This window comes from Podarcis bocagei (genome assembly GCF_964188305.1).
Source record: "Podarcis bocagei genome assembly, chromosome: 14".
NCBI classification, from domain to species: Eukaryota; Metazoa; Chordata; class Lepidosauria; order Squamata; family Lacertidae; genus Podarcis; species Podarcis bocagei.
In genome coordinates this window covers 46,223,531-46,245,078 of record NC_138139.1, presented here as the reverse complement: position 1 = coordinate 46,245,078, position 21,548 = coordinate 46,223,531, and the positions used below count along the sequence as shown (strand labels likewise).

General features: G+C 44.4%; 1 protein-coding gene across 5 annotated transcripts in view; it reads right to left on the bottom strand.

Moving 5' to 3' along the window:
* Window positions 1-21,099, bottom strand: part of LOC308572990 (ATP-sensitive inward rectifier potassium channel 12) — a 77,770-nt gene extending 56,671 nt beyond the window's left edge. For 2 of the 5 annotated variants that reach the window (XM_081169613.1, XM_081169615.1), the window contains exon 1: window positions 20,415-21,090. Coding sequence is in view for 1 of the 5 variants with exons in the window: in XM_081169612.1 (XP_081025738.1) it covers window positions 12,331-12,335 (5 nt within the window). In the remaining 4 variants the exon portion in view is untranslated. Of the gene's footprint in view, window positions 1-12,330; window positions 12,492-20,414 lie in introns of those variants that run through there. The other 3 variants (XM_081169614.1, XM_081169612.1, XR_014001905.1) reach the window with 2 other exon arrangements.
* Window positions 21,100-21,548: the final 449 nt, after the last annotated feature.

The following is a 21,548-nucleotide window of genomic DNA, read 5'->3' as shown; positions in this document are numbered from 1 at the left end:
GAGATCCCAGGGCTGAAACCTGGACCCTTCTAGCATGCAAGGCAGCAGCTCTGACACTGAGTTATGACCACCTTACCCCTCTTTTTCAGCATGCTATATGGGCACTATATAATATATATATATATATATATGCCTCTCCTTCTAAAAACAATGTTGAGTCGAAACCGACGTTGCTTGCAACACTCAAGCAGCCCTTTCTGTTTTGCAGAACGCCTACAAGCCACAAGTGCTGGCAGAGGGGAGGAGAAGGCAGGATCTTGGCGCAATCCACTGGCAACCGTTTGGCCTCTAGTTCAGGGAGCCGGAAATAGCTCAGAGGCCAATCTGTGCATGTGTGCATACATGGAGCCAGTGTGGTGTAGTGGTTAAGAGCAGTGGACTCGTAATCTGGTGAACCGGGTTCGCTTCCCCGCTCCTCCACATGCAGCTGCTGGGTGACCTTGGGCCAGTCACACTTCTCTGAAGTCTCTCAGCCCCACTCACCTCACAGAGTGTTTGTTGTGGGGGAGGAAGGGAAAGGAGACTGTTAGCAGCTTTGAGACTCCTTTGGGTAGTGATAAAGTGGGATATCAACTCCAAACCTCCTCCTCCTCCTCCTCCTCCTCCTCCTCCTCTTCTTCTTCTTCTTCTTCTTCTTCTTCTTCTTCTTCTTCTTCTTCTTCCTTCCTGCCACATTGGAAATGGACACATCGTTCACTGGACGAAAGCAGCACAGGACACAGTCCTGGCCCATGACTATCCCACTTCCGACTACACGTGGGGAGATTCTGACAGGGAATGACCATGGGTCAGTGGTCGACCATCTGCTTTGAGTACAGAAGGTCCTGGGTTCAATTCTAGCCTCTCTGGATGGAGCTGGGGGAGAACCTTTTCTGAAACCCTGAGAACTGCTGCCAGTCAATGTAGACCCAGCATTTCCGACAGATATATCGTGATTTACATGTAGATCGCGGGGTGTTCCCCCCAAAAAACATCCCAACTCAACAACTTTGGCTTCCTAAAAAAAAAAAGCTCCACAACTTTGGGTAGAGCACTGCCAGTCTTTTTACAATGGGTAGATCACAGCCAGTAGACCACAGCCTATTGGGAATTGGACGTCCCTGATGTAGACAGTACTGAGCTAGATGGACCAATGGCCTTACTCTGCATAAGGCAGTTTCCTATGTTTCTATGTGTGGGACACGGGTGGTGCTGTGGGTTAAACCACAGAGCCTAGGACTTGCCAATCAGAAGGTCAGCGGTTCGAATCCCCGTGACGGGGTGAGCTCCCGTTGCTTGGTCCCTGCTCCTGCCAACCTAGCACTTCGAAAGCACGTCCAAGTGCAAGCAGATAAATAGGTACCGCTCCAGCGGGAAGGTAAACGGCTTTTCCGTGCGCTGCTCTGGTTCGCCTGAAGCGGCTTAGTCATGCCACATGACCCAGAAGCTGTACGCCGGCTCCCTCGGCCAATAAAGCGAGATGAGCGCCGCAACCCCAGAGTCGGCCACGACTGGACCTAGTGGTCAGGGGTCCCTTTACCTTTATGTTTCTATGACAATATGCTCCCCCCCCCCCACAAAACCCTTCAGACATAGAAAGCTAGCATGCCAGGGGAAAGTACTGTAGCTTAAACTTCTCTCTGAGGCGATAGTTTTCTATATACAAGGAGCGAGCTGTACAGAAATGTCATCCATTCAGCCCCTGAAACAAACAGCAGAATCACAGAATTGTTGGAAGGGGCCCTGAGTGTCATCTAGTCCAACCCCCTGCAATGCAGAAATATTCAGCTCTCCCATATGGGGATCGAACCTGCAACCTTAGCGTCATCAGCGACATGCTCTAACCAACTGAACTAAAAGCAGACTAGTCTAATTTGTACTTTCTGAAGCAATACACAAGTCAAAACACAGCCATCCTTTGATATGCTGACTTTTCCATTTATGGTGAAAAGCAGCCTACCTAGATTGAAAACAATAGATGAATACATTCTAAAGGCTCAAGACGTCTCACGTTATCAAACACGAAAAGAACAACTGAACAGCAAAACAGATTAAAAGTTCATCCAATTCAAGCAAATTTGAAGAGAAAAGGTGCAGCACTATAAATACCAGGGAGAATAGAAACCACAACACAACAGCAGCTCACCAGGTCAAACCTCTGTCAGGGAGAAAAAAACGCTCTTCATCAGATTGCATTTACTATTCTCTTCGAGGAATCTGATTTCTGCAAATTGCCATTTAAACTGACGTGATCTGCAGCTCCCAGAATAATATCCACATCGGCGCATAACGATCCTTTGGATTCCAAACTTGGTTGCAGCAGTTCTTCACTCAAAAGACGTACCAAAAACACACACTACAAATGTGTGTTTTCTCTCTGTGCTGTTTTTTACTAGTCTGTTGTCACACTGGTGATGGGCTGTGCAGGCTCCAGGGTGAGGGGAGCAAAGGAGGCAGGCAGGGGATGCGGTGGACAGGGAAGGCAAGGCAAGGAAGTGAGGCTGGCAGTGGGGCAGGGGAGCAGAGTGGGCAAGCAAGAGGGGCAGCAGGCAAGCGAGCTGAATTTCTGGTGCACGAGTGAACTGTGATGTCTTTCAACATCGTGATTTATCATCAGCTAAACGTCTTGATATACCGATATATCACAAGGTCTGGAATAAGGATGGAACTATATACAGTGGTGCCTCGCAAGACGAAAAGAATCCGTTCCGCGAGTCTCTTCGTCTTGCGTTTTTTTCCATCTTGCGAAGCAAGCCCATTAGCGGCTTAGCGGGCTTAGCGGATCAGCTGATAAGCGGCTTAGCGGCTTAGCGGATCAGCTGATAAGCGGCTTAGCGGGCTTAGCGGATCAGCTGATAAGCGGCTTAGCGGATCAGCTGTTAAGCGGCTTAGCGGCTTAGGATCAGCTGATAAGCGGTTTAGCGGCTTGGGAAAAGGGGGGTGGAAAGCCCGCAGGAACTCGCAAGACATTTTCGTCTTGCAAAGCAAGCCCATAGGAAATTCGTTTTGCGAAGCACCTCCAAAACGGAAAACCCTTTCATCTAGCGGGTTTTCCGTCTTGCGAGGCATTCGTCTTGCGGGGCACCACTGTAGAGACAAAGGGACGCAGGTGGCACTGTGGGTTAAACCACAGAGCCTAGGACTTGCCGATCAGAAGGTCGGCGGTTCGAATCCCTGCGACTGGGTGAGCTCCCATTGCTTGGTCCCTGCTCCTGCCAACCTAGCAGTTCGAAAGCGGGAAGGTAAACAGCGTTTCTGTGCGCTGCTCTGGTTCGCCAAAAGAGGCTTAGTCATTCTGGCCACATGACCCGGAAGCTGTACGCTGGCTCACTCGGCCAATAAAGCAAGATGAGCACCGCAACCCCAGAGTTGGCCACGACTGGACCTAATGGTCAGGGGTCCCTTTACCTTTACCTTATGTAGAGACAAATAGTAGGGCTGGGCGATATCTGGTTTTCAACTTTGTGATATATCACCAGCTAAACATCACAATATACTGATATACTGTATCACCATGTCTGAAATGTGGATGTAACTACTGTATATACAGTGGTGCCTTGGTTCTCAAACGCCTTGGTTCCCAAACATCGAAAACCCGGAAGTAAGTGTTCCGGTTTTCAAACATTTTTCGGAAGCCGAACGTCTGATGCAGCTATCAGCTATTGTTTCCAGGGCGCCCGCACCAATCAGAAGCTGCGCTTTGGTTTTTGAACATTTCGGAAGTCAAATGGACTTCTGGAATGGATTAAGTTCGAGAACCAAGGTACCACTGTATTTGGCGCTTATGTTTTTGCTTTTTATTTTGCGTTTTTGAGGCTTTTTTGGTTAATTTGTTTTTGTGGCTATGTGGAACCCAGTTCAGCTACTGATTAATTGATTGATTGTGTGACTGTGGAAATAGATAAAAGCCCTCGCCATCCAAACAATGACTATCATCAGTGCAGATAAGAAAAAACATTAATTTTAATTTTTATCATATACAATATGGTCTTATTTATTTTATAGTACAGTACATTGATTATTGCTTTCATTTTATGGATCAGTGGTCTCATTAGATAGTAAAATTCATGTTAAATTGCTGTTTTAGGGGTTGTTTTTAAAAGTCTGGAACGGATTAATCTGTTTTGCATTACTTTCTATGGGAGTGCACACCTTGGTTTTGGAACGCTTTGGTTTTGGAACGGACTTCCGGAACAGATTAAGTTTGAGAACCAAGGTACCACTGTCGAGGCAAACAGCATAATGTCGTGGCTACTACTACTACTACTTCAGAGTCTAAAACTGGGACGTTTTTACTTACTTTTAACATAGGGTTACAACTGTTATTTTATAGTACAGAGCAACAGCGGCAGCAGAAATCACAAGGGAAGCAATAACCGGCTTCACGGTTTCCCCCCCATCACAGGTTTTTTTTATATAGCACACACATACGTTGCGATTTGTGATATATTGCGATATATTGTCAGATATTATGAAACCATTACCACAATGTGGATTTCAAACCAATTTTGGCTATAACGGCAACTGGTTCGAGTTCCTACCCTCCGGAGTAGGAGAAAACAAGCTTGCTCCCTCTTCCACGTGACAGCCTTTGAGATATTGGAAGATGGCTATCATATCCCCTCTCAGTCTCATCTTTCCAAGGCTAAACATACCCAGCAACCTTGTCTGCTTGGGGGCTTTCCATAGACATCTGGTCGGCCACAGTGAGAACCGGGTGGTGGATAGGATTGTCTAATCCAAGAGAGCCCTTCCTATGTTCTTACGAATGAGCAGATGTGAAATTGACTCAGACCAGAAATAGACTGGTCCCAAATGTCAACACATGAAAAGCATTCTTCCCAACCTCATCCCGTTTCTGAACCCACGGCAGTCAGAACATTAGTTTTATGAGCTGGGTACACCAGTCAGTGTGGTGGCATCTCCCATACATCACGTTTTGCCTGGTGCAGACAAGCTGTGTGGTTCTGAGGTGGCCGGGGACCGCATCCTGCCTCTTCCAAGTGGCTGACTCCCAACATTCTCCTTTCAGCAAGTCGGAAGCAGTGAATAATAAAATAATAATAATAATAATAATAATAATAATAATAATAATAATAATAATAATTCACTGGTACCTCGGGTTACATACGCTTCAGGTTAAATACGCTTCAGGTTACAGACTCCGCTAACCCAGAAATAATGCTTCAGGTTAAGAACTTTGCTTCAGGATAAGAACAGAAATTGTGCTCCGGTGGCGCGGCAGCAGCAGGAGGCCCCATTAGCTAAAGTGGTGCTTCAGGTTAAGAACAGTTTCAGGTTAAGTACGAACATCCGGAACGAATTAAGTACTTAACCTGAGGTACCAATGTAATAATTTATTATTTATACCCCGCCCATCTGGCTGGGCTTTCCCAGCCACTCTGGGCGGCTTTCAACAAAATATTAAAATACAGTAATTGCATCAAACATTAAAAGCTTCCCTAAACAGGGCTGCCTTCAGATGTCTTCTAAAAGTCTGACCTTTGGCAACTTTCTTCTCCCTGTAAGGCTGACATCTCAACCAAATGCCCCTTCAGTCCAATGACCCCCCCCCCACCCTTTCCATAAAGCCACTTGCTCCCCCTGCCTTTCTAAAACCACGCACAGGTACATAAAACAGTCTTCCTTTGCCCCTTCCTGCCTTCTTTTCCTGCCCCCTTCCTCTGCTCTCTCCTTATGAAAAAGCTTACATTGTAAGCTCATTGGGGCAGGGACCTCTCCTCTTATTTATGTCATTTCACAACATTTATATACCGCTAGATTGTAATAAAACCTACAAGCTGTTTACAAAAACAACAACCCCAAAACATTTAAATTATCAACAGGACGGTTGAAAACAGATATTTAAAAACACTCATTATTTTTTGAATGAACAGTAAGCAAAAAGAGAGAGAGGTTAAATGCATGTCTGCATGTTACATGTCTGCATGAGGCTTGCCTAAACAAAAATGTTTTAAGCAGGTGCTGAAAAGTTCACAGCGAAGCCACCTGCCTCATGTCAATTGGCAGGGAGTTCCAAAGTGTATTTGGTCACCATGCTTAAAGATCAGTTTCTTACCAGTGCAGGAGAACTATTATGGGGCACTTGTATTCCGTTATGAAAATATTTCTAAATTACCTCAAGACTCTTAAGCTCAGGGATGTGAGTTCAAGTTCCACGTTGGGCAAAATATTCCTTCGTTGGACTTAGATGACCCTTGTGGTCCCTTCCAACTCTACAATTCTATGAATCTAAGGATGTTAATAAGAAGCAAATTGAAATAAAAATGCCTGAAGAGGTATTATAAAGAGCCAACAAGGACAGGCGCACATACAACTTTTGTTTTTGTGTGCAGCAGGGTCAGTGTTCCCCTTTGCTCACTTAAAAGACTTGCAGGAGTGGGGTTCTCATTGAATAAGGACCCCACATAGGAGGCAACCAACATATTGCCTCAAATTGTGGTTCCTTGAGAGTCATCATTCAGTGTCGAGCAACCAGGCCAAGAGATAAATCACAAGATATATGACCAAACAATATCTGAAGTGCTCTGCGATAGTCTATTTAATGGAAGGGGAAAAGGTGTGTCTATGGTCATATAGGATAGATAGAAATAGATAGAATTTATATTTTAATCAAAAGGTTATTTCTATTACAATCTATGATAAAGATTATGGATCAAAATATTTTTTAAAAAACCCAATTTCCTAAATATCTCTATTGCTTTCTGTGAACGTAGCGTGGGTGAGCATTTAAAAAATAGGAACATAACACAGGTTGAAGCATGGGTAGGCAAACTAAAGCCCAGGGGCCGGATCCAGCCCAATCGCCTTCTCAATCCGGCCCGTGGACGGTCCGGGAATCAGCGTGTTTTTACATGAGTAGAATGTGTCCTTTATTTAAAATGCATCTCTTGGTTATTTGTGGGGCCTGCCTGGTGCTTTTACATGAGTAGAATGTGTGCTTTTATTTAAAATGCATCTCGGGGTTATTTGTGAGGCATAAGAACTTGTTCATTTTTCTTCTTCAAAATATAGTCCTGCCCCCCACAAGGTCTGAGGGGCAGTGGACCGGTCCCCTGCTGAAAAAGTTTGCTGACGCCCTGGGTTAAAGGTTAGGTACTGAGACCCTGGAGATAATAATAGCCTGGTTGGCAGACATACACAAACACAGCATCACCTGAATTCCACCTGCGACTGTCGTTTGCCCACCGAAACTCAAACAACCGAGGCCTCTCTCACGGATACAGAGACATATATTTTTCCAAACAGCTGGACTTGAAATACAGACTTCCATGTCCTTGTCTCCCTCCTTAAATTCACACATATGCTTTTCCCTTATGCCAACTGTTGGGGCAGGATCAGATAGCAGAGGGGGGCAGTCACAGGGTGACCCGTGAACTCTGTGCCACTACGCAGTGAATGCCGTGGCTGAATTTGACCTCCCTTCCCCACCTCCCATCCCAAGGAAGGAAGGGGGGGAATGTGATAAAGACTTCAGGGAGGGCAGGGAAGAAAACACAAAACTTCCCCTCAGGAAGGCTGCATTTAGCAGCCTTTGAGGATCTCCCAATCTTGCCGTGGCAGACTTTCAAAGGTTACAGTGTACGACACGGAGATATTGAGTTACTCCAGTTTCTCAAGGCGGGTGGCACCTGACAGGGCAGACTCAAGCTAGGAGAACTGAGAGCCAGCTATCTGGCTCTCAGCTCACCCTCAGGCAACGGCTACAGAATTTTCTGCCTTGTCATTTTGTGAAGCTGCTGGAGACCTTCTTATTTAGGCCAGCCTGACCAGTTGCTTAGAAAGCTTTGTTATCAGAATTCTAAGGTCCCAGATATAGATGAAATGTCCATAAATGTACAAGGCAAACGCATACATAAGTATATAAACCACGTGTCCGAAATAGTACGGGAGAGCAATCCTGAAGCCATTTTGACTTCCCCAAATTGACCTCAGATATTTCTCTGCAATTAGGAAGGAAATGGGAAAGCCTCCCCATTGTCTTTTGCTTACAAACCCTGTCTTAAGAGCGTTTTTGTGTATGAATAGGGTGAGCCTGTGACCTGGATTCAGGAATTAAAAGTATTAACCATCACAAAAGAATGGCCAGGCTGCCCAGGTAATGCAGTCAGTGACCATTAACAGATATTCTGGAAATCAGGATTTCTGCTGGAGTCCACCTCCTTCTGTGATGTATGTATGATGTTTTGGGGGGTGGTCTTGGGCTACAGGGTGGGCAGTTTCAAAAGTCTATATAAGGGCTTGTATACCATTGTTCAGGGTTCTCCTCCCTCCTGCGTGTGGTGAGTGAGGACCTTTAATAAAGATCAGGCTTACTAGCCTCTTTGCTTCTCAATATTCTCTGGTTAGCCTCTGCTTTTTTCTCCCACTGATAGGGAATCCACTTAAGGACTCTCTACGGGCTCTTGGATAAGGGAAAGGGAGCAGTTTTTTCTTATAACAGCTTGAATGAGTTTTAATTTGTTTTTACTTTTTGTATGTCCTGGATTTTGACTGTAGGTTTTTTTTAGTGATTATATTACCATTTTGTCTTTTTTTGCAAACAACTCCCCTCCCCCCATATCAATGAGAGGAGCGAGCCAGAAGTAAATCGCACTGTGCAAGTTTGTGTTAACTCATTATTAACTCATTATTAGGCCTAATGAGCACAGCAACTCATTTCCAGCAGGTCTGGCCCTCATGAAGTGGTTGCAGAAACAGAAGGTCTCCACTTTCCCACAGCTGCCTAAGTGCCTTCCTCTCCAGGGTTTTCCCCAAGACTGCGCCTGCTTGGAGCTAACTTATTTTCTGCCTCTTTCATGCCTCTTCTGTTTTTGGCAGACCTGGGAGAAGGGAGCTTGTCACAGCAGGAGAGGGAGACACCTGTGACTCTTCACAAGCCTAACCTATCTCTGCCTCCTGGCCTCCCTCCTCTCCTGCTTCAGCTTCTGCCTCTGAGTCTGGACTTCTCTCTGCCACAGACACTCCCAGCTCACTGAGGTGGAATCTACACACATATAAAAAAATGCTGTGAAAATGCTTTTTTAAAAAAAACGTTTTGAAAAAGACATTGAATTCGCCATAGCTCACTGTCGCCATCTTGTGTCACCTTTGTATATTTCACTTAAAACGTTTTCTTTCAGCTGAGTCCTAAGCCTTGTTATCTCTTCAGCTTCCAACACCTCCTTGTCCCAGTCTGTTCCCTCTTGTCCCTCTGACCACTCATGGTCATCCCACCACAACCCCCCAGGCACTGGGCCTTCTTCATCCCACTGTTCCTCTGCAACCAAATGAGGCATCAGGCATAAGCCTGCATTTTATTAATGTTTGATCAGGACTTGTATATTAAAGAGAGAGCCTAAAAGATTTTCAAAAGTTTCATGCCAGGCAAGAAGGCTAGCTGCTTAAGAAAACACTGGCAATGTTTTTCCTAGACAAAGGGGCCCCTTGATTGATAGCAGAAAACAATTCTCAAAGTCGTAAAAGCTGAAATTACAGACTGAGTAAGGCACTGACCCTACATGTTATAGAAGATAAAAAAGGCAGAGATAAACATAATTAATAGTTGGTAAATAGAAAAATAATGCCAATGTGCCTCCCAGTAAAATGAGCCAGATCTTCTAAGGTTAAAAAGGCCAAGACCAAATGGAGAAGCATCTAGCTGGGAAGTCTTTTAAAGCTGTTTCTTTCTTAAACTGAGAGAGTTTCAATAAATGTTGGGAAGAGCTAATGGAAACAAAGCAGCTGGCTGAAGCAGCTGGCTGAAGGGGGGGGAATGTAAACTAAAGAGGTTTCTTCTGAAACTGTTTTAAACTGAGTTCCCTTTTTAAAAAAGGCCTTATTCTTTTTAAAAGGCTACCTATGTTATGTATTGTCTTAAATGTAATTATGCAAAGGATTTAACAAATGCTAGAAGAGTTGTATTTATCCTGGAATTAAGTCAGCCAGCAGCCTAGCCCCCTACCAGACGGCAAGACGCCATCAGAGCTGTCCTGATATATGGCTGTCAGACATTTGTTTAGAAACCTTCAAATGAAGGATATCTTTCAATGTTGATGTGAAACTCAAGATCCTTGACATATGTTTAAGATAAAAATTTAAGATTAACCATTTGTTTTAGAAGGCAATAGGGCAAGGAGGGCAAGAGGTGAGCTGGTAATTAAGATTCCTTGTTGAGACACATGTAAGATATATTACTACTTATTTGTCATTTATAGATGTAACAATATATAGCTCTTTGTGTTCCATATAAGGACAGGAGGATGTGGGTGTATCTTTTAGGATTGGATATAGCAATCAGCCAATAGGAAATTCAACCAGGCTGATTGGACAGAGGCAGCCACAGGAGGAGTAAAGGGGGCTGGATTAAGGGAATATAAGGGCTGGCCATAATGGCAGGAGGCCAGGCCAGAGCTTGGTAACCATATACCACTGTGCCTCTCATTTATTTGTCTGACAAATAAATAATTATTTTAATTTCTCTATTGCTGCGTTGAATATTTCATTCCAGCTAAGCGTTAACCACAAGCAGGGTGCTACACAACCAGTCAGTGGCATTAAATTTCATGAAGTAAATAAGTAAGTGTGGAGGAAGAGGGGCAGCTGTGAGTCCATAAATGGTGGCTGAAGAGAACTCTGTGGGGAAACTGACACACAGAGAGACCCTCCTTTCCCCTGCCAGGCTTTCCCTTAACCCTCCTGCCTCCAAGTTATTTACTATAGACATGTTCCCTCCTTTACCTTCCTGTTCCTTCCCTCACCCCTACCTTTAGACCATGGGTAGGCAAACTAAGGCCTGGGGGCTGGATCCGGCCCAATCATCTTCTAAATCCGACCCACGGACGGTCTGGGAATCAGCATGTTTTTACATGAGTAGAATGTGTCCTTTTATTTAAAATGCACCTCTGGGTTATTTGTGGGGCATAGGAATTTGTTCATTATTTTTTCCAAAATATAGTCCTGCCCCCCACAAGGTCTGAGGGACAGTGGACCGGCCCCTGCTGAAAAAGTTTGCTGATCCCTGCTTTAGACTTTGGGAAGCAGGCAATGAAGACAGTGTGATGATGACTGACTGGTGCAAATATAGTATAGAGAGATAAGCAATGAGGCTCACACCTGAGCTTCAGTAATAGAAATAGAACACCAGACCGAATGAGGATAATAAAAACAGACCTCAATAAAAAAGCTCAGGCTGCAATTCACTTCAGATTTCATCAACTCCAAACTGCTAGCAAAATTAAACTTTATTATCTTCTTATTCACATACAGTGATTCCAGAACCATGCGAAGCAGACATATACATAAACAGATGTCTGCCAGCCTGCAAAACGCTTACCCAGGAATAAACTGCATTGACCTCAGTAGGGTCTACTATTGAGCAGAGATGGAAGAGGAATCAATTGTAAATGGATTTATACACATATTCCATCTCAGCCAAGCTTTGCCCACATCAAACCATCTTTTGCATCATCTGCCTGCTTATATCCAAGCAGCTCGTGAATAGGACACACATAATACACACAAAAGAGTCGCACCCATGATGTATTTCTACATCATGATTTGATAAGTAATAAAATACCGAACTGTATTTTTATACAGTTATGTGCATTGTCGTAAGTACCTGTTCATCTACTAATTACTTTAGGAAACCTGGAATCTATATTCATATGTGTATAATATCACAGATAATAATGCATATCATATGCAATAGTTCACATTTTTTTGCCAGAACCGGAGGTTGGGGGAATAACTTGCTTGTCAGCGAGATCAAGGAGCGAAATGAGAATTTTAAGAAAATCTGTGCAGTGAAGCTCAGCATCGAGATGTTCAAACAAAATGCAACCCTACTTCTGAGCAAACATGGGTGGGAAGGCACTGCAAAGCAGCTTCCGTTCTCCCCAAAGTCCTTTCAGCTTTCCTCCCTGTCCCTCTCTCCAGTTGAGCATACTTCTCTTAAGTGTTCTCCAATTCACTATTTCGGCAGCCTTAACAACAACCCTGTAAGGTAGACTGCCTCTATTAGCCCACATGTTCCAGACTACAAGTAGAATTTACGGCAAGAGCCAGTGGCCTGCTTTAGCTGAGATTAGAACCTGTGGCTACAGGTGCAAAACTCTTGAACAGGGTGATAAACCCAGGTTTAGCCAGGAGGTCATTCCAGGGAAAACCAAATTTGGGCCCCTTCCCAATTGCCCTGGGTCCTTGTGCCCCAAATGTTCAAGGAAACATGGTGATCATTTGATCCTCCTAGACTGGGGTGCTGTCAGGGCAGGACTTGGGGCACACAACCAGAGTCCAATTCGGCTGAATGAACAGGAGGCTCCACAAATGCAACAGGACTGGTTTTCTCACCACATCTTGAAGCCTCTTGCCCCAGAGAGAAGCAGAGAACGGTCACCAACCACCAGGCCAAGTTTAAGAGAAGACCATTTCCTAGCCACTGGCGTTCCTTCCAAAGTTAGAGAAGCGCCCTCATCGCATCCAGCACAGCCCACCTGCCAGCCAAACAAGAATAACTCCCACCCCTGTTTGTCGGGCGAGCTTCCTGTGCCTCCAACAGCTGCGGGGCACTATTTAAAGCAAAAAACAGCAAAGGAACCTTCCCCAAGCATGACATCTTCTGAGCGAAAAAAGCAACCCCTCTGAAGGATCTCCCTGCTTGTTGTTATGCAACCATTCATAGCCCAAGTTGGGGGGGGGAGCAGTTGCAAAAGCTGGAAAGAGAGGTAAACGAATGAGAGCTGCAACAAAATGTTGTAGTATAGGATGCCCTGCGCAGGTTTCCAGCCAGCCATGCCATTTTCCAGGTTACTCCATTCCTCCTCTCCTCCCCCCCCCCCCCGGTTTCTCTCCAACAGTCCATGCCTACTGAGCATGCTCCGTCCCAGTGCCCCCTCCCCAATTAGGACTTCTTCCCCCTTATAAAACAAGATTTTTGTACAACAATTCCGCAAAACCTGAGCCTGCTGCCCTAATTCTGAGTGGGTAGCGCTGTTTTTACATTAAAAAAGGATCCATACTCCTGAGAATAAGTCCATTATTGTACCTGTATATAGATGATTAGAAATCACCCCATGGGGGCAGTGTGATGACAACATTACGTTTTTATGTATATAGGCAGATACATGGAAATGTAGGGCAAAGGTGTTGTGCAGAGCAAGGCTTCAGAGCCCCAGATCTGCTTTATTTCATTTCTTTTACCACAGAGTCTTTTAAGTAGATGGGGCAGCGGACCTGGGGTTCAGTTGGTGTCTTCCTAAAGCTATAGAGTGAAGCTCTTGGCAGAGGTGACATTCGAACTCAAGTCCTAATTCAGTTTGCAAACCAGGGGGCTCACAAAACTCAGCTATCAAATACAGACAACAATATACCGTATATATATTTAAGAATGTGCAGGATCCCACCTTTCCCTTGTTGACAGACTTGCCAACTTTTTTTTTTAACCAACCTCTGCGCTTGTGCAGCTTGATCTGCAAACATTGGCAGTTGATTGATATTTGCCTCTGTGCTGTGAACAGCTTTGCCTGCTGGTTTCTGGAGAAGGAGAGGCTGCTAAAGGCACAACAACGATAATCGCAACTATCTCCCAAACCGAGCAGCTGCTATCCTATTGGATTTCGTTTTAGGAAATCTCAAGTTTAAATCTCTGCCAGTCCTGACATGTGATGGGTGAATTCAGGCTGCCTATAATAATAATAATAATAATTTATTACTCTGAGCTTAACCTACCTGACAAGGGTACTGTAAGATTAAAGTTTCAGGGCCTTTGCAAGAAAGTTATTTTCAGGTGCGACCCAATCACATGCCAGCCTATTTACGCTGCACAATTCTAGTCTTGTGTGGCAAGCCTCCTTCCCCAAAAGTTCAGACCTTTAGCAGTAAGACGAGTGATGAGAAAAGGCAGCGGAACGTGTGGGGTGGAGTAACTTAATTTCCCCCCTCCCCAATATAATTTTTTATTGAATTTCCATTTTTTAAATAATTAACCTCAGATTAAATAGTTACATTGTTTCATGTCTTGACTTCCCACCCACACTTCCACAGTCTTTTCATTCAAACTCTTTTCTACTGTGTTATAGATCAAATTCTCGTGTGTTACCAAAATCCCTCTATTACTTTATCATTTTTGTTTCGCTGCTCCTATCTCGGATCCTGCCCACGATTTTGTTTCATGCTTTTCCAAATAGTCCAAAAAAGGCCTCCATTGTTCTATAAAAAGTTCATCGTTTTGATCTCTTAATATTGCCGTCAGCTTTGCCATTTCTGCATAGTCCATAGCTTTCAAAAGCCAGCCCTCCTTTGGGGTGGAGTAATTTAACACCTGCTTGGTTCAACACTGCATACCGTTCCCACAAACAAATAATAATGAAGGTTCAATAAATTAACCAGTGCCATTTAATCTCCCTGCAAACAAATCAGAATGAATATTGAGCCAACAGGCCATGTAGACACACCCTTGGAATGACATTTTAACCCCTGCATCTTAATAACATTGCTAGAAAAGCAAACGTTCAGTTTTAAAAGGCAATGGGCTTTAGGACTGGTCTAAGGCATTTTGCTGGCATCTTTCCTGTTTGAAGAAGCTGTCCATCTGTCTCAGTGCTGTCTACAGCAGTGTTCTTTGATCTAGGGACCCAAGATGCTGTTGGACTACAGCTCCCAGCATCCATCACCATTGGCTGAGATGACTGGGGGTGATGGGAGTTGTAGTCCAAGAACACATGAAGACCCAAGGCTGAAGAGCACTGGTCTAGACCAAGGATAGACAACACAGTAGCTTCCATATATTGTGGACTCCCACCAGCCAGCCACAGTCAGCATGGCCAGTGGTCAAGGATGATGGGAGCTGTAGTCCAATAGCATCTGGAGGGCCACAGCTTCCCCATCCCTGGTGTAGACAATACTGAGCCGGAAAGACCAATGGTTTGATGTGCTAACTTCTTCTGCTCGCTCCTCCAGAGGACAGCAGTGCCTTGTCTAAGGGAGAACATCTTTCAGAGTTCACAGTAAAGTGGCCATGGGCTTAGAAAGGTAGCGTGGCTTGTTTTGCAACTGGATTGGTGAGCCTTGGGTTCAAATCCCCACTCAGCTCTGAAGCACATTGGGTGATCTTGGACCAATGCCTTGGGCAGCCTCTTCCCTCCATCGCTCAGGTGTGGTATAGTAACAGTTCAGGCTGGCACCTGGGAGCCCAGGATACAAATGCCCACTTGGCCATGAAGCTCTTGCTAGGCAACTTGGGGCCAGCAATGGTCTCTCAGTCTAGCCCACTTCACAGGGTGAACGTGAGGATAACTTTACCTGTAGCGATGCCCTGAGTTTCTCAGTGGATGGGCAAGACATGCAAGCACAATTATTAATACAGTGGTGCCTCGCAAGACGAAATTAATCCGTTCCGCGAGTCTCTTCGTCTAGCGGTTTTTTCGTCTTGCGAAGCAACCCTATTAGCGGCTTAGCGCTATTAGCGGTTTAGCGGCTATTAAAGGCTTAGCGGCTATTAAAGGCTTAGCGGCTATTAAAGGCTTAGCGGATTAGCGGCTAAAAGGCTATTAGCGGCATAGCAGCTTAGAAAAAGGGGGGGAAGTGGGGGGGAAATCGGAACACTCGCAAGACGTTTTCGTCTTGCAAAGCAAGCCCATAGGGAAAATCGCCTTGCGAAGCAGCTCAAAAACGGAAAACCCTTTCGTCTAGCGGGTTTTCCGTCTTGCGAGGCATTTGTCTTGCGGGGCACCACTGTAATTAGATAGAGGGGTTCCAACTTCCTGGGAGAGGCAAATATTAGTTTAGAGTCCAGGCTGCAGATTTGCTGAAGTACCAGTGGGGATGGGGGAGCTATTTTTATAGGATTTGACAATACCGTTTTCCATGGACAATTCAAAGATGTGGCCTTTGGATCTATGAAGGTATGAGTGATGTTTCTGTGCCCAGATTTCCAGTCTGAGGAGGCCATTAGCTGCCCAACCCCCCGTGCACTCAGACTTTGGTTGTAAGAACTCCAACCCCCAACCTCTCAGTATGGACCATTTCCCCAAAAATTGTCAGGTCTCAATAAGGTAAAGGTAAAGGGACTCCTGACCATTTGGTCCAGTCGTGACCGACTCTGGGGTTGCAGCGCTCATCTTGCTTTATTGGCCGAGGGAGCCGGCATACAGCTTCCGGGTCATGTGGCCACCATGACTAAGCCGCTTCTGGCGAACCAGAGCAGCGCACAAAAACACCGTTTATCTTCCCGCCGGAGCGGTACCTATTCATCTACTTGCACTTTGACCTGCTTTCTAACTGCTAGTTTGGCAGGAGCAGGGACCGAGCAACGGGAGCTCACCCCGTCGCGGGGATTCGAGCAGCCGACCTTCTGATCCTAGGCTCTGTGGTTTGTGCTGGTAAATAAGCCGCCACATATCTTTCTAAGAACAGGTGGCAAAAATAGATTCTTCGCTTGCGCTGTTCTTACCAAGCAGGCGGCTGCCATCGGAACAAAGGTTTCTAAAACACACACAGCCTCGCAGCTTTGCTGTGATCACACTCTCGCTGCGTTAACAGGTCTGAAATTGACACGCTTAGGTGCTACTCTGCCAGTACATTTCCCTCTAGGATTCTTGCTCCTCAAAGATGCCTGCTATTCTAGTCCGCCACACCAAGCCAGCCAGCGAGACATTGAGGTGGTAATTGAAGGCACTTTCCAAATATAATACTCGGAGGGGAAATTATCATTGCCAGCTCTTGTAGAGAGATGTTGCTATTCCTGTAGCACAATGTCTTTTTAGATGTGTGATTTTGCTTTTCCTGATTAGCACTATAGTTTTCAGCTTGCCCAGTGGGGACAGGAATACATTGTCAGCTCACTGCTATCTGAGACTGACAGGAAGGGGGATAAGCAAGGAGGCAACCGATGGAGTGTGGGTTGCAAGACACACAGAGGAAGATTTTGGGTTGTATTGCACGCTAGTCGTATCCATTGAAATTCATAGGCATAGCTAACTTAGGATCCATTGAAATTCATAGGCATAGCTAACTTAGGATCTGCTCTGTATAGAACCAGCCTATCCATCTATCTATCTATCTATCTATCTATCATCTATCTATCTATCTATCTATCTATCTATCTATCTATCTATCTATCTATCTATCATCTATCTATCATCTATCTATCATCTATCTATCTGGGTTTAGAGTACCAGTTGCAAAAGTTATTTCTCTTATTCTGGATGAATGATTCGTGTATATTATGTAGGAAACTTCCTAGTTGTGTCATTGGCATTAGTAACACTTTCTTTTTTTCTTTTTTGAGTTATAGGGAATTTTATTTTTTATTTTTATTTTTTATTAGCTTTTCACATTTTTATACACTTTAACTCTAACCAATTCAAACATTAAATTACAAGGTTCTCTGAATTTTCCCTCCTTCCCATAGGTTCTTATATTTAAAGTTTAAGTTTTCTGCATCTTATCCTTTATCCAACTACTGTATATCCCTAATTATCACAATCCATTTCACATTACAAATGCCATTACAATTAGTACAATTAGTAACCCTTTCTAGTTCAGCGGGGTCAGCCACTGGTGGCTGCTGAATTAAATCTGGCCCAGTTAGTAGACCACGAGACATTTAATCTCAGGTTCGTGGGTTCGCGTCATATGCTGGTGGGTTGGACTAGATGACCCTTGTGGTCCCTTTCAACTCTACATTTCTAAGACTCTTTCCTTGCTTTTAAAGACATAAGACAAGGCAATTCATTACTCCAGAAGAAACGGGGTAGGGGGGGAAGAAACATCTCTAGAAATGGAGTCTTAAAACAGGCAATTTGGTGAAAGGAAATCTAGCCTGATAGCCTCCTTCTCTTCTCAAAGAGTACTGCCCCCCCCCCAAAAAAAAACCCTAGCTGAATTCTAACATGTTCTCACTGGGCTGTAACCAGCTAAGTTCTATGTTGAGCAGAATCATTGAAATTAATGGACCTGAAGGAGTCACGCCCATTAATTTCAATAGGGCTCCTCTGGGTAGGGATAGCATCGAATAAAACCCATAATCATTTAACGTAGATGTGTTGCCTCTTCAACACCATTGATAAATGCATGTATGTATTTGCAGACTTAAAATGCATTCAGGATAATAATGAAAAATCAAATTACTTTCAAGGGATGCTTATAAAAACAGGGTGGTTTTTTAAAAAACAAACCTCCCATTTAGGAGGAGGACTGATTCCCCCCTCCCGAATACAGTATGGTTTTATTCAGTATATTATTGAGTTGTTCTGAAACTCAATAAAAATGATTTTTTAAAAAGAAAACCCTCACATTTAGCACAATCTTATGCATGTTTTAGCAAATGGAAGTCCCAGTGTACTAAATGTTCATTCCTCAGAAGTGAGGTGCAACCCAGTCAGAGGCGTGGGGTAGAAATAAATTATTATTATTATTATTATTATTATTATTATTATTATTATTATTATTATTATTACAGTTCTAATGGGGGTTGGTGCCAGCCAGTACAATCAGAATTTTTGCCCTTTAAACACTTTTTTTATTGATCATTCTCCAAATCTGTAAAAGTGGTTCAAGTGAGTTCAGAGAGGTGAACATTCAGGATGGTGAACAGAGGCTAACAGCACAATCCTGTGTGCATATTATTATGTACACTATGTTCTATGGGGCTTACTCCCTAATAAGTGTGTCTATTTAGCACTGTCACTTTTACGATCTTGTGTGCGCAAAACACACACACACAAGCGCACGAGCTTTGGGAAAGTTTCAAAGCAGATCCAGAAACGCAGAGGTCACGATCACAGACATCGCAAAGGAGCTTGGAACAAAAAAACAACAACCCTGGTTTTGTTTTGTTTTTAAAGCAGTGCAGAGACTATAAAGGATTTACAGTGCAATCTTGTACACGCCTACTCATTCAGCTTGCTGGGACTTACTCAAAGATAAATGTCTATAGGGTTGCAATGTTTAACATGGTGTAAACTTTAGACGGTTAAAAACAGCAAGTGTTTTAAAAGACTATTTCAGTCCCCCAATTATTTTAGTGCAGGGCATATATCACCAATGTAAATGATCTCTCAGGCCAGAGGGCCAGAGGAGCATGGCTATGTGAAAACCTCTGGTGCTTTTTTCTTTTTCATTTTCTACTTTCCCCCTTATTTTCCTAGACTCTTTTAATCTAGATCCTGCCTTACTCCAGATCTTCCCTCTTTCGGAATATTGAACTCTGCACTGTTTGGAGTGCCCTCCAAAATATTCACCTGTCTGTAAATTTAGAGCATCACACCCTCTTAAAGCAGTTGCCTAGAGGTCTGTCTTTATCATCACCTTTACCCTTACATTGGACAGGTAAGGTATTTTGTTTTGTGGGAAACACTTCTTTCATTGAATCGATACTGTCCTGTTTTGCTTGGATTGGATTGGCTCATTTTTGGCTATGTTTGCAACATCCATTGAAAGCAAATTCCCTCCCACCCAAGAAGCCTAGGAACAAGGGTGCTGGTAATTGTACCTTTTAGGGGTAAACTACAGATCCCAAGATTTGGGGGGGGGGTGTTCCATGTATGTAACACTGCCCTTAGCACTGTTTACTTGTTTTTATAATTGCATGATGATATTATCAGAATGCACCCTGGAACATGGTGGGGAAGGGCATTCAATAAATCCTACAAATAAAAATAATAATTGCTCTTCTTATTACTATTAGTTTAGTAGCTCAGTTCTTTGCAGGTTTACTCAGAAGCCTCCCTGTGCCTAAAGTGGGCTTTACCCCCCTAGATAAGTGTCTGTTTCATGTGGCAATGGATCTGGCCTCAGCACAGGGGGCAAAAAGGTCAACCGCAGTTCATCAACGGACCACTGGCTGGTGGCCTCTGCTGGATCACACGCCAAATATCTACAGGTTACTGGGATCCTGGCAAAGAACAGCGAACTGGTTAGGTCTCGGCCAGTTCCAGCAAGCCATTGACTTTTGCTACTTAAGCAAAGAGTATACACGCTGAGGATCATTCAACAGAGATTAGTTCTGCTTTCTCTTGCAAGCGAGGCTGAATCTGCCCTCTTGCTTCATTTAAAACACATCTGTAGTCTCGTGTGTGTGTGTGCGTGTGTGTTTAGTTAAAAACTGAAAGGCTCAACTGTGCTAGATTATCTCCAAAGGTCTCTTCTATCTCTCCTGATTCTCTGACTCAAAGCATGCCCACGCCAGTGCTATTTCACCTTTGAGGATTCCTCCGGTTCCCGGAAACTGCTCCTTCCATTCCCTTCCTCGATTCTCTGCCTTCATTTCATAGCTACAGATTGTGGCATGACTGAGTAATTCACTATGAGATGGCTCTTTTCAGTTCCTTCTGAAAAACTTGCTAGACCGATACGGTCCCCTGCAGCTGTGTACATATATTATACATTGGTATGCATCGATTTGCAACTGCCTCATCGTCCCGTTCATCACTTACCTCTCACTGCATGGATCCCACCAAATCCCAAAACCTTCCTGTAAGTCCCGAGAAAGTAGGGATCCTCCTTAGATCTTCCTTCTTTTCCCACAAGACTTGAGCTGCGCTGGCCCTCGGGTCGGGAATCCACCGCTCCATTTTAACCACAAGGGCAGAAATCTTTGGAAACAAGCAGGGGGAGGGGGAAAAAGAAGAATATCCAACTTTCCCCCCTACTCCTCTGGAGGAAAATATATATATATAGTTCCTCTTTTTCTAAAAGAAAACAAAAAAAACCTAATGCCCAGGAACATCCAATACAAGTGAATTTAATGTCAAACCCTTCTATCCCATGGGAGCTGGCGACAGACTCAAGTGGAGTTGGAGAAGGGACAGAGGATCCATCTTCCCTTCCGCCCGAAAAAAATAACAACAAGAATAATAAGTCTTCTTTGAGTTGTTCAGTTTAATCCCGGCTCAAATCTTGGCTGGCTTGCGCTTGGCGTGGTAGGAAGGTGCTGTCCTGACTCTCACAGTGGAGTTGTGGTCACTTTCTCCTCTTTTGCTGTGTGCTATTGGTGGCTTGGGCTATTTGATCTGGAGGGGGGGTGATGCTGCTGCAGTTCAGTGCAGTTGGCTTCCCAGCGAAGGCTCCCTCTCTCTCTCTCTCTCTCTCTCTCTCTCTCTCTCTCTCTCTCTCAGCAAGAGCATGTAACACAGGCAACCAGCAGAAGAGAAAGAGAGAGGAGCTTTCCTTCCCACACTGCTCCACTCCCTCCTACTGCTTCGCTCAAGAACAGCAGCTACTGAATCTCTCTCTCTTATTAGCCACAAGTTCGGCTTCTGCATTTCCTCTTTGGCTACTTGGGCTGGAGCTTTTCCAGAGCCTGTTCCCTCCCCCCACCCCCAGATTATTTCACCCACAGCCACCATCGCCTTTGTTTTCCCCTCCCCACCTTCATCGCTGCATTCTCTCAGCAAGAAACCGCTATTGGCCACGGTCCTTTTGTGTGTGTGGGGGGGGATGTTTCGAAATGTCCAATTATTCCTGCCCCACATGGCGAGAGAGAAGCTATGTACTCCTTAAGCAGCTTCAAACACAATGAGATCGTTTTCCCATGCTGTGATTCAAGTGGCTTTTTTCTTACGTCGCTG